Source organism: Agelaius phoeniceus, chromosome 4 (assembly GCF_051311805.1).
Source record: "Agelaius phoeniceus isolate bAgePho1 chromosome 4, bAgePho1.hap1, whole genome shotgun sequence".
NCBI classification, from domain to species: domain Eukaryota; kingdom Metazoa; phylum Chordata; class Aves; order Passeriformes; family Icteridae; genus Agelaius; species Agelaius phoeniceus.
Genome location: NC_135268.1, coordinates 39,399,039 through 39,411,101, shown reverse-complemented (window position 1 = coordinate 39,411,101; position 12,063 = coordinate 39,399,039). Strand labels below are relative to the sequence as shown.

The following is a 12,063-nucleotide window of genomic DNA, read 5'->3' as shown; positions in this document are numbered from 1 at the left end:
CCAGAGTGCTGCTCTCCAGCCTCTCCTTCCTTAATCTATACACACAATCAGGACTGCCTTGTCTCGGGTTGTAGGCACATGGCACTAGGGCCTGTGGAATATCCAGGGTAAAATAAAATTTTATTATATTTGATACAATGCTTAATTAAAGCCATTAATTTCTTCATATTTTGAGTTTTATTAATACATATTTAATATATGTATTAAAAAATTTGTGCCCAGCTGAAAAGACACGACTTGATTGCCTGCCCAAAGAGGAATTAGTCAGCGTGCATGATTTCTAATAATTTCACTTTTCTCCTTCATGCTTGACTTTTTATCAACAAAGTAATACTGAGTTTCATTATTTATTTTCCTGATGCTCTAGGCTGCACTCTGAATATCTGCAACATCAGCAGCCAATGTCATGTTTTGTCTACTGTGGGCTGTGCATGCTTTCAAGGATTCATCAAAGGCGGCAAAGCTTTGGTTGAATTCTCTTTCCATGTTACCCCCATGATCTTCTAGGACTTCCTAGGATCAACTAGTGGATAGCTAACCACAGGTTTTATTCCTCTGCCTTTTACATAACAGCCTGGCTTCCAGCCTTGTGACAGGATATCCACGCTGTGCCATGCCCTTTCCCATCACGTGGCAGACGCGCATCTGCAACGCTGGCATTGTGCTGGTGCAGCAACTTGCTTCCCATTACTCAAGGGCCATATGCTGCAGCACCCTCAGGAAACAGTTTGGCAGGAGTGAGAGGCTGCTCAAACCCTGCACTCCTCACCTCTCAGGAGGTGCAAGCAGCGAGTGGCCAAATTAGGTGTTTGTTAAGCTTGGATTTTTGTTTGTGACCCACTGATTGAGACCTTGAGTGGCATCCTGCAAGGAGAGCAGGGGTGATGGGAAGTAAAATTCTCTGTGTTACCATTAAATTTGAAATCAAAGCTCTCAGAAACTGCTTGATGCGTGGCTTGGGTCAGGGATGGCCTTTCCTATGGTGACAAGGAAAGAGATGAAGGCCTGCATGGGCACATTTCTGAGACAATGGCTTGGTTATTGAAACCTCCCAGGACAGTCGTCTGCAAGGACACTGTGGTTAGTGAGGCTCAAGTGAAAACATTTTTTGAACTTCATAACACCTTGTCAAATTAAACAAATTTACAATTGGTAATAGAATAATAGAATCACAGAATGGCCTGAGTTGGAAGGGACCTTAAAGATCATCTAACTTTTGGTCCCCTGCCATGGACAGGTACATCTTTCACTACACCAGGTTGCTCAGAGTTACATCCAGCCTGCCCTTGAACAATTCCAGGGATTGAACATTTACAGGTTCTCTGGGTGACGTGGTACAGTGCCTCATCCTCTTCACAGTTCTGTATATAACTGTGTTTAGAGAAATTAGTTCTGTGAATTTGCCCTATCCTGAGGTGTTTCTGCTATGTTTGACACCAGATAAGGGAGTAGATGAAACTATACACCATTTTATACCCTTGAAGTTGTCCATGAGACAAGGAGCAGTTTTGATTCAGCTGGGCTAGTTCTGAGCTACCTGTTTTACTTGTGTAATGTTCAAAATCATTGAACTGAAAGAGTTTAATTTTTGTTAGTGGCAGAGTCAGATAAGAAATTGTAAATTTCAGTTCATATAGCTTTGTTTTTCTGCATTTGGACATTTTACACTCTTATAGGTTTTTTGAGTAGAGCAACAATTTTATAGTAAACTATAGAGAGTCTCCAGCCAGTTGATGGATTTTGTACTAGTGTACTCTGTATTTTGTGTCTCATACTGCCATCTAAGGGCCATGTAGGCTGAGAAGGTGGCTGAAGGTTCTTCAATTCCCTTCTTTCTCCATACTGGCCTTCCCTTTGAGAGGTCAGCAATCCATGGATGAGAAAGGTGGGCAGGGGGTAAACACCAGTCTTTTGATGGCCATGTGCTTCATCTAAGAGGAACAGAGGAATCTTCCTGATAAGCGATAAACTGGAATGTAAATCTTAGTCATTTAGAAAAGTACAGTTGCAATGAGTTTGTGTAAAGGCCACAGAATAAGAAAGCAGGATTACAGGATTTGAGGCTACTCCTGAAACAGAAAGGGAGTGTGAGGTTTAGACTCTTCAAGGTACCTAAATCCTCGTGTCCTACTGATTTAGGAAGTCATGCTTTATAATATAATTTGCTTATTAAGATTTTCCCTAGAATGGTACTAAATAACATGATTTAGTTTCTTAGTTTCTTTGCTTAGTGTTTTGGTTTTTTGGGTTTGTTTTAACTGGTTTTGCATTTTTGGGCATTTTGATTTTCTGTGACTAAGGGATGAAATGGGAAAAAATTGGTGTTACTTTAGGAGTATATGATATTAAATAATATGAACATCATTTAAGTATTTGGGGGTTCATGCATGCAAAATTTCATCACAAAAACTTATCTTTCCAGGATAAAAATGCTTTTTTTATATATATGTAATCTGCAAACTGTGTTTGTGTAGACTTAATTGTGTAGGCTCCTTTCTCACACAGATATTTTGAACTACAAGAGTGATAAAGAAGTGGTGGAAGAAGCAAAACATTTCATTGTTTGTCAATATAGTAATGCTGGCATTGACTGACAGAAGCAGTTTTTATGATGATGACCCCTTTATTTTACAATGCATTACTTGCTTTTCAGACTAGTTTCCAGCAAACCTTGTGTACCAGAGAAAGTCATTAATCCTGCATGTTACTTTGGCAGGCTCATGGAAGCAAAGACCTGGAAGAGCAATTGCGGTCCGTGTCCAGTGTGGATGAACTCATGACAGTACTTTACCCGGAATACTGGAAAATATTCAAATGTCAGTTGAGGAGAGGAGGTTGGCAACACAACAGGGAGCACTCCAGCTTTGACACAAGATCAGATGATTCCCTGAAATTTGCTGCAGCACACTATAACGCAGAGATCCTGAAAAGTAAGTACAGGATGCAATCCACGTTCCAACACACAATAAATGAAATTCTGAAGGCTTTTCAATTGTGTCAAAACGCTTTAAAAGCTAAGCATTGTCAGTAAACCAACCTCAGCAGTTTGATAGGATGTGTTTTCTATAGTAGAAAATCTTTGATAGTCAGCCTTTCATAATGAAAGAAATCACTCTGCAGACATATTTTAGGTATGCCCATTGTACAAAAGTGCTTTCTTGGCTCAGTAGAGAAAGTGAACTGCTTGTCTTAAAGTATAAGGAATCCTACTTCGCAGAGGCTATAACAATTTTGCAGAAATCAAAGAGAATGCTAATAGTTGGGCTCATTGAACTATTTCTTCTCATTTTCTGCAATTGCATCACAGCTAGTAGTGCTTTCTTCTCTTATGCATTATGACTTTGGAATGCCAAATAATCCACTTGTAACTTTTTCATGTTACAAGAGGATAGTTGTAATGATGTTGTGCTAAAACAAGCAAAACAGTTTACAAACCAATGTGTTTGAATACCTTTTTCAGTGTTTCAGATAGCTTGGATGAAAATGTATTAGCTTACAGTTTAAGCCAGCACTTGTAGGCAGAGAATGCAGGATTTATAGCAGGAGGTGTATTTTTGGACATGATATTGGAACTAATGTACCTTAATGGAGAGTTTAAAGTACACATAAGGCAAAATTTCCATTTTTGTTGAATAGTTTGCCAAAAGGGAATAAACTTACAGCTGTAAGTCTCGGGGCTGTTGAGCGTAAGGTTATATTTAGTAAAATGCTGTATAACATGATACTAAGTCTTTGCCCAAATTTATGTGGATAATCTGGGCACAAAAATCATCCATCAGATTAAATCACATGGTGTACATAATTGCTAAATACTTTTGCTTTAAATTATACACTTCTAGTTAAAAAACTGAACATGTATTTAAATGAATTTCACATTATGTCTATAAAATTTTAAAATTATAATATTAATTATAATAATTATAATATAATTTTAATTTAAAATAATAAATTAATATTTAAAATTATAATATTTTATATCCACGTGAACTACTGTGTGGGGCTGGTTAGAATTACTTTGCAGAAGTGTGCAGAGCTAAAGTGCAGACTTGACTCAAGATGAGAATTGCCCCAGGTGAAGAAAGGACATGTGCAGCTTTAGCTGCTGGCCAGCAGTTTGAGGGAGGTGATTCTGCCCCCCCTCTGCTCTAGTGAGACCCATCAGCAGTGCTGTGCCCACAGTGAACAGCTCAGGGGACAGCACAGAGGGATGTGGAGCTGTTGGAGCAGGTCCAGAAGAGGGCTGTGAGGATGTTCAGAGGGCTCGAGCACCTCTCCTATGGGCTGAGAGAGCTGGGGCTGCTCAGGTGGAGAAGAGAAGACTCCCAGGAGTTCTTTTAGAAGCCTTCCTGAACCTAAAGGGGGTCTATAAGAAAGATGAGGAGAGATGTTTTAGCAGGTCCTATTGTGACTGGACAAGGATAATAATTTTAAACTAGAGAAAGTAGATTCACACTAGGCAAAGGGAAGAGAAATTTTACTATAAGGATGGTGAATTACTGGAACAGGTTGCCCAGTGGGGTGGAAAATGCCCCATCCCTGGAAACATCCAAGCTTATTCAAGTTTGGGTGGGGCTCTGAGCAACCTGATCTGCTTGAAGATGTCCTTGCTCATTACAAGAGTATTGGACTAGATGGCAGGTGACATTTAAAGGTCCTTTCTTACACAAGCCAGGCTATGATTCTGTGCTTTAGGGTCTCCCCTGCCTGTTGGATTCCCTTTTAGTTCCATTGTGACTTTTCATCTGCTCCATGATGATATGAAGGAGAAAAAATCAACTAGAAGGTAACAGAGAGAGATAGATGTGTGTTTCACTGACTAAAGGGTGTGACTCTAGAGTTTCATATTTTGGTTTTGAAGTTTAATAAGGAATCCTAATTTACTGCAGGATAGTTTTGGTTTTAAACAGTTAATTTATAACATGAAATTCCCTGTAACTTGGCAGGTATCGATACTGAATGGAGAAAAACTCAGTGCACGCCACGTGAAGTGTGTGTGGATGTGGGAAAAGAGTTTGGAGCAACTACAAACACCTTCTTTAAACCTCCATGTGTATCCATCTACAGATGTGGAGGTTGCTGCAATAGTGAAGGACTTCAGTGTATGAATATCAGCACAAATTACATCAGCAAGACAGTAAGTTCTCACGCTTTTACATTTCATGTACTCCTTGCAAATACATTTATATTCATGCAAAATTTAAACTTTCTTATTGCTAAGGAAATAGTTGATTCCAAAATACACAGGAAAAACAGCTGAAGACACTACTGCCTGGAAAAAAACCATGTTTAATTTTTATTTTTCAGGGGAAAAAATTATGTCTCATTCTCAAATTTGAGATTATCCATGAAACTTAATTCTCTCTCTTTTTTTTTTTTTTTTTTCCATCTATCTTATGCCTCTATGGGGCAAGCACTCCATGGAAAACTAGCCTGTAATTTTATTGGTGTAAACTGCTGCAGGACATGTGCAGGCAGGATACATGTTTAAATAAAGCCTTTTAGGAAGGGTGTTTTACTATATTAAGACATATTAGCATTATGTACCTATTTATTTTGTTGTAATGCATCTTCTTCCAGTGTATGTGCAGGTTTTGTTCTTCAAGTTCAGGGTTAGGGATCAGGTAGGATCCAGTGCAGAGTTCATGCACTGAGCCTGTGACCTGCCTTTAAAGCAGTATATACTACATTATTCTAAGTAGATACAGGAATTATCACAATTATCTTTCAACATTTCCCTCAAAAATCATGTAAAAATAGTCATACTTAAAAGCATTTCCTAGGGTATTTTCCTGTTACTCTAGTATTTGGTAAGGGTTTTGTTGATTGTTTTTCACTTTATAGTGTAGAACTTGCTTCCTTTTTCAAGAGGATTCATCTAGCTGAAGATGCAGTGCATATTTATAACGAAGACCAAAAATTGCATAGCCAGTTATAAAATTGAAGCCCTTAGAAATGTCACTCCTTTATCAAAAACCTTCTTAGTGCTCTGAGCCTTTTCTCAGGGGAATTAGGGAATTTTCTTTACATCCCCTTACAACAGGAATGTAAAGAAAACAGCAAAAGCCACTAATTTTATAGAGTGCATTTTCTGCCTTCATTTCTCACCAAATCTGTCCGTCTGAAATGCTATATCCTTCCAAGAATTTTCAATCCTAAATTTAGGCTACTGGTAGACAGCCACACAGCACAGGAGTAATGTAGCTCAAATAGCTTAAATGAGGACAACTACAACACTGACTTTGGTCAAGCCTTACCATTTTTCTCATTATTAGGAGAAACCATTGTCTCAATTCCACTTACCTGAAAGATTCAAATATAATTTTCATTTTAAAACTCAAGAAGTGAGACTTTTTTTTTCATGTATTGGTAAAGTTTAGCTTACCAAAATAAAGGATTATCTAATCACAGAGAGAGCTGTTCCACATAACACAGATTTCCTGTTTTTTGAGCACTGTGTCAGTTTGGGCTAAATCAAATCTTTGTCTTCATCTTACTGTTCATATCTGTTTAGAGAAGTAATTTTTTACCCAGTAGAAAATGTTTAGCACTGAGTTTCTTTTTGAAGTTCTTGATGTTATTGGTGATGATGTGATCTAGAGTAGTTAAAGATTTGAGAGACTCTGAAAAGGAAAATGTTAAAGGTCTTACTCGAAAGAAGAGGCAATAACTGTTTTGTTTTCTTAATTATTCTGTAAAAGCAAGCAATTGTATCTATGAGTTTTCTGTCTTGCTTCTGATTTCCAGTTTTATCTGGTCCTTGACAGAATGCAGTTTTAAAAGAACCCTTAATAAAGGAACAGACCTATAGCTATATATCTTCATCTGTCACCATCTCACATTTTTAAAATTATGTGACCACAGTTTAACCTATATCAGATGAGAAATAGAAAGAAAAAAAGTATTGGATTCAAGACCTTCTGTCGAATTCAGGTACCCTCCACATCTATTTTCACCACAGTTTCTCTTATTTCCTGAAAGAAATGAGTACAAATAGTTTTCTCATAATTCACTAATTTTTAGCTTTATTTTTTTGTGCATAAACTCCATAAGGTAACTTCATAGTGTTCATCCTGCAGAAAAAGTGCTTAATGGGAAACTAATTTTTTTAGCTGGAGTTCTTACTGTGAGGGCAAGCTCTAGCACTGGTTCCAGACATTAAAATATAAAGAAAGATTATATCAGCTTTCATCAAAATTAATTAATAAATAAAGAAATAAGCACAGAAATTATGTTTACAGAGAGAAAATAGTTGATTTCCAGAAGAATGGACTAGATCAGGTGTTCCCAGACTGCCTTGGTGGTAGTGGTCTAGAGCAAGGTCAAAAGTTTCTAGTTCAGGCTGTGTTACTCCTTTCTAGCTACTTAACTTTGTGGAGAGAAAAGTAGAAATGTATTCTGCTTTGTTTTTAATACCATTTTTTCCAAAAACCTGTTTTTGTAGTTGCTAAGGGATATTTATACAAGCAGGATTGAAATATGAGACAACTTCTTAATTAAGATACAGTACAAGGTCTGTGACAATATTTGAAGACTCCCTAGGCTAATTCACAAACTGCAGTAGGTGCTTTCCTGCCTGCAGTAGCTGAGTTTTTAACTGGTGGCTTGGCAAGTAAGGATCTGTGGGAAATGTGACTGCTTGGGTGTTCATTTTGTGGTGTGGTTGTTAGGGTTTTTTCTCTGATTTGTTATCAAGCAGCTGTTCTCTGTTTGCATGGCACAAATGATTCAGCAGTGGATACAAAGATTGTGGAACTACCTGGTGCAGTTACAGCCTGTCCCTTAGCAGCACTTTTTAATGCCCCACCTACAGGCACTCATATGTTGAAGGGAAGCAGAGGGCTGATGTCAAAGAGCTGTTTCATCCCATTCTCCCTCTTGGCTGTCAGGATGGACATTTTTTTGGCTTCTTTCAGATCACTTGTTGTAAAGGTCCTAAATCATCTCGTTTCACGGTTACAGTTATAGTCCCTCCAGGGAAAACATCTATCCAAGCAGATCAAAATTAGATTTAGAGGAGATTTTCTCACAGGAAACAAGTTAACAGCTTGAAATCGTTTGCCCAGTTCGGTATGCATGTGGTGTTCTTTTTCACAGTTCAGAGATATGCCACAAAAATCCTCAGTTGTTTTCAACATTACCATTTCTACCTTTTCCCATGCATTTTTCTGTTAGACTAATTATTATAGTGATATAATAGGTACTTTTAATAGTGGGAGATATATAAGTTCCAAATGTTTTTTGTTAATATTTCTGGGAAGAGGAAGGGATTAAAATAGAAAAATATAGAATAAGGAACCCAAGCATATTAAAAATATATTTATTTATTTATTATATGAAATACCTGTTGTTGTATCCCTCATAAGACTTGAAACAGTTTTTCAGGAAAGTTCAAAAGTAAAATAATGATGATGTGCCATTACTCAAATAGTTTATTTTTTTTTCTTTTCAATATAGAGGTGTTTAGTTTTGAAATCAGTTTTATGTCCTTAGTTTAAAAATCTCTCTAGACACATTGTACTGTGTTACACTGGTTATATTTGGCTGGCCTTACTGACACTTTACAAAGTGCAAAGATCACAAGTGATGGAAACTTAGACTCAATCAATTTAAGGGAAACTTGCCAAAATAAACCACAGGCCATCTGAAGAACATGGGGTAGTTAATGTAAATCTTGGGAAAAAAACATACATAAATCCTGTATTTGAAAAGTATCTAGAATGATGGCCTTCCCACACAATAACAGTGTTGATATATTTTAGGAGTCAGGGAGCATATTAATAATTCTAATGTGTGCTGATACAATGGATATTGGCACATATGATGATAGTGCTGAATAAGTTAATTTAGCCACTGAAGCAAAGAAATGCTTTGTATTTAAAAAGCCTCAGTTTTTCTGATAACTATGCTACAAAGTCCTTCTAGTGTAAAGAAGAAGCCATCAAAGCCACAGATCAAAATTACATGCCTTTTGGGGCTTTGAGTAACCTGGTCTATTGAAGGGTGTCCCTGCCCATGGCAGAGGGGTTCTAATTATATGATCTCTAAGGTCCTTTCCAAACCAAACCACTCTATGTTTCTAAGGATCAGTGAGAAGGAATATATGGAAAATTGCTTTTTCAGGAGTTCTGAGAATGCTTTTTCTCAAGTGATTCCCATCTTCTGTTAGATTTTTTTTTCTTTTTTTTCTAAGTTTAAAATCATATTAAGTTCTAGGTTGTGGACAGTACTTAGAAGAGAAGCCCTAGAAATGGTGTGAAAGACTGGAAGACCTGCCATCTGGCTTTCTGTGATAAAACAGCCTTAGACTGGCTGAAATGGCAGGTGTTGAATTCTTATTAAATACATTTAATTATTAATGGCTTTCAATTGTTCCTCAATTACACAGAGCTTCTGTTAGTATGTGCTGTACTCTGAGATTAACAATGTGTAACTGATTTATGTTTACAATTAGCAGCTTTTCTGGAGGAGGACAGGGCTTTGTGATTGTGTGGGGGGGAGTTTTAGGTTTGTTTGGTTTTTGGTTGATTTGTTATTTTTGTTATATATATATTATTCTTTAGTTATACAATTGCTTTTTGCTTCTGTTGTTGCTTTCCACTGGTTTCTTGAAAATGCAGTGTTGGTGGCAAAAAGGTACAGGACAGCATGGACCAGTTGAGGCTATTTTTGTCTTTTATTTGCCTCTGACTGGAGCAATACTCATGAATTGCTGTTTTATTTATTATAACTACTAAAATTTTTCAGAGCAATAAATGCTCTCCATTTTTCAAAGACTTCTCTAATCCCTACTGCTGTCAGATCTTACATCTTCTGGGGACTGAAGCTTATTTGTTGTAGTCTTTGGTACTTAATATCTGTATTTAGGGATTGGTACCTGAAGGAAATGGCTTTTCCCTTTAGAGTGAATTAGTCTGTTTTTTTAATCAAAATTTAAAGTTGTAGAGGAAGAGAAGATTTGGGCTTCTAAGAGTGCAGTAAATCCAATCTGGAGGAGGACAGGGCTTTGTGATTGTGTGGGGGATCAAACAGAATGGGGGATCAAACAGAAATATAAACCATTTGGTCTCCAAGAAGAATTGCCCGTTTGGGCCATGTGGGTAGCAGCAATAGTAGCCACAGCCAACAGTGGTGCCAGAAAAAGAATTGAGAACCAGCCTCATACATAGATGTTATGAGGCATTTTACATAGATATATCCTTTCTATGTGTTGGCATTTGGTTGCTAAATGTTGCCAGACATGCCCTATAGTGACAGCAGATGTTGAGCTTATTGTTCTGTTGGATGAGGAAGGGGAGCAAAAAATAAATTGTAGATGTTATCAAAACCATAAAGCATTGTTCATGGCCAGGTTTTACATAATCTGAAATGTTTTACTTAGATGAAGATTCAGACAAAACTGATGCATGTTGAGTTTATTCACTTAAATAGTTTCACTGAATAAACAGTAGCAGCTATTGGGTGAGGTAAAATACGTTACTCTTAAGAGAATTTATTTGAGCAAACTGAGGGTAATTTGAGGAGGTCAAGGAAGCTAGTCTACCTTTATGTTGTTTTACTAGACTTTTTTCTCACTGCACCACTGAAGTGGTGATGGGAGTAGTTGTTAGCAATATTCATCTCCAAACTGATGCCTTTCACAGTGGAAGGATAAATGTAAATTAAGATTAATTCATGTTCACCATCATTTCCAGTTCCATTACCATCATAGATACATCTCAGCTGTTTTTGTGAAATTTCTCTTGGTGATCTCCTGAATCTGAATTGGACTGTTGGGCAGGGACCTACCTCTTTTAGGTGGTTTGGAAATGTAGCAGTCGTCCTGTGCTGCCATCTCCAGTGGTCTGTAGTCTGCTATGCTTTGCAGCATGGCAAATTGATCTACTGCAAGAAAAATCAATACAGGAATTGATCTACTGCAAGAAGATCAATACAGGAATTGATCTACTGCAAGAAGATCAATACAGGAAGAGCATGCACTTGTTTTCCAGCTGCAGTTAGGTCCATTCACAGACTCATGCTTATTTCACTTTCTAAGATTTATCAGTTCTCTCTGTAGCAGGTTTTTATTTCAGCTTCAGAAAATCAAGGTCATACTGTCATGAGAGAACAGAAAAAGAAAAAAAGATTCTCCTTACATGTGTAATATTGTAATTAAGTTCATACTCTTTGTTCTGCCCATCAATTTATACATATCTGCTAAGAATCAGCTTTCTAAGCAGGTGAATGCATCCCATAACGCTGTATTTTATATTTTGAAGCATTTAAAATTACCAGTATTCTGATTATATTTGCATGCTGTGTAAATGACATACTCTAAAGGTGCAGATTTTTAAAGAGCATTGCAAATACATCTCAGCTAAAAATAAGGTTTTTTTATACAATCTTACCAAGTGGAACTGGAATAAAAAAACAATGACCATTTGTAAAGGTAAAGTCCCCAGAAGATGAAGAAATGTTCTTAAATGTATTTGGAAGAACGACTGAACAGCTAAAAGGAAGCAGTGCACTGTTGCCCTTCTTAAAGACTATCAAAAACTAGCTTTTAAGACTTTGACTTAGTGTATCTATCCTAGCTTTTCAGGAGATTGAGACTTGAGTTTTATAGCAAAACCTACTTAATTTGATGAAGTAGATGTCCTAAATTGAAAATGGAACTGTTCTTCTGTTATCACTTGTTCGGTTTTACTACAAGGCATCGCTGAAGTTGTCCTCTTTCACCAGTTGAACTATAATTTCCACTAAAATTAAGATCTTGTTAATTCACTTACAGATTATTTTATCAGTAGTGGATATTTCTTAATACTTTGGGATAAAAAATAATAGTTAATGATATATTTTATCAGGATAGGCATATAACTTGCACAGACACAAATACTAAAAATTTTTAAAATGTAGTAAGCTGTAGTTCAAATGTTATTCATCCAGAACTGGTGTGACCAAAGTCCACTGTACTGCTTTTTTACATAAGCTTTTGTAATTGTGCAACTGATGTATTAGGTGGTAACTTACTGTCTTCTTTATATTATTCTTCAGTTTTTCAAAGCACCTTCTGAAAGTTTCATT

General features: G+C 36.9%; 1 protein-coding gene across 3 annotated transcripts in view; it reads left to right on the top strand.

The window, feature by feature from the left end:
• The window catches only part of VEGFC (vascular endothelial growth factor C), a 193,330-nt gene that overhangs the window by 169,936 nt on the left and 11,331 nt on the right, over window positions 1-12,063 (top strand). For all 3 annotated transcript variants that reach the window (XM_077177348.1, XM_054633833.2, XM_077177349.1), the window contains exons 2-3: window positions 2,717-2,930; window positions 4,944-5,134. In XM_077177348.1, the coding sequence (XP_077033463.1) occupies window positions 2,717-2,930; window positions 4,944-5,134 (405 nt within the window). The remainder of the gene's footprint in view (window positions 1-2,716; window positions 2,931-4,943; window positions 5,135-12,063) is intronic.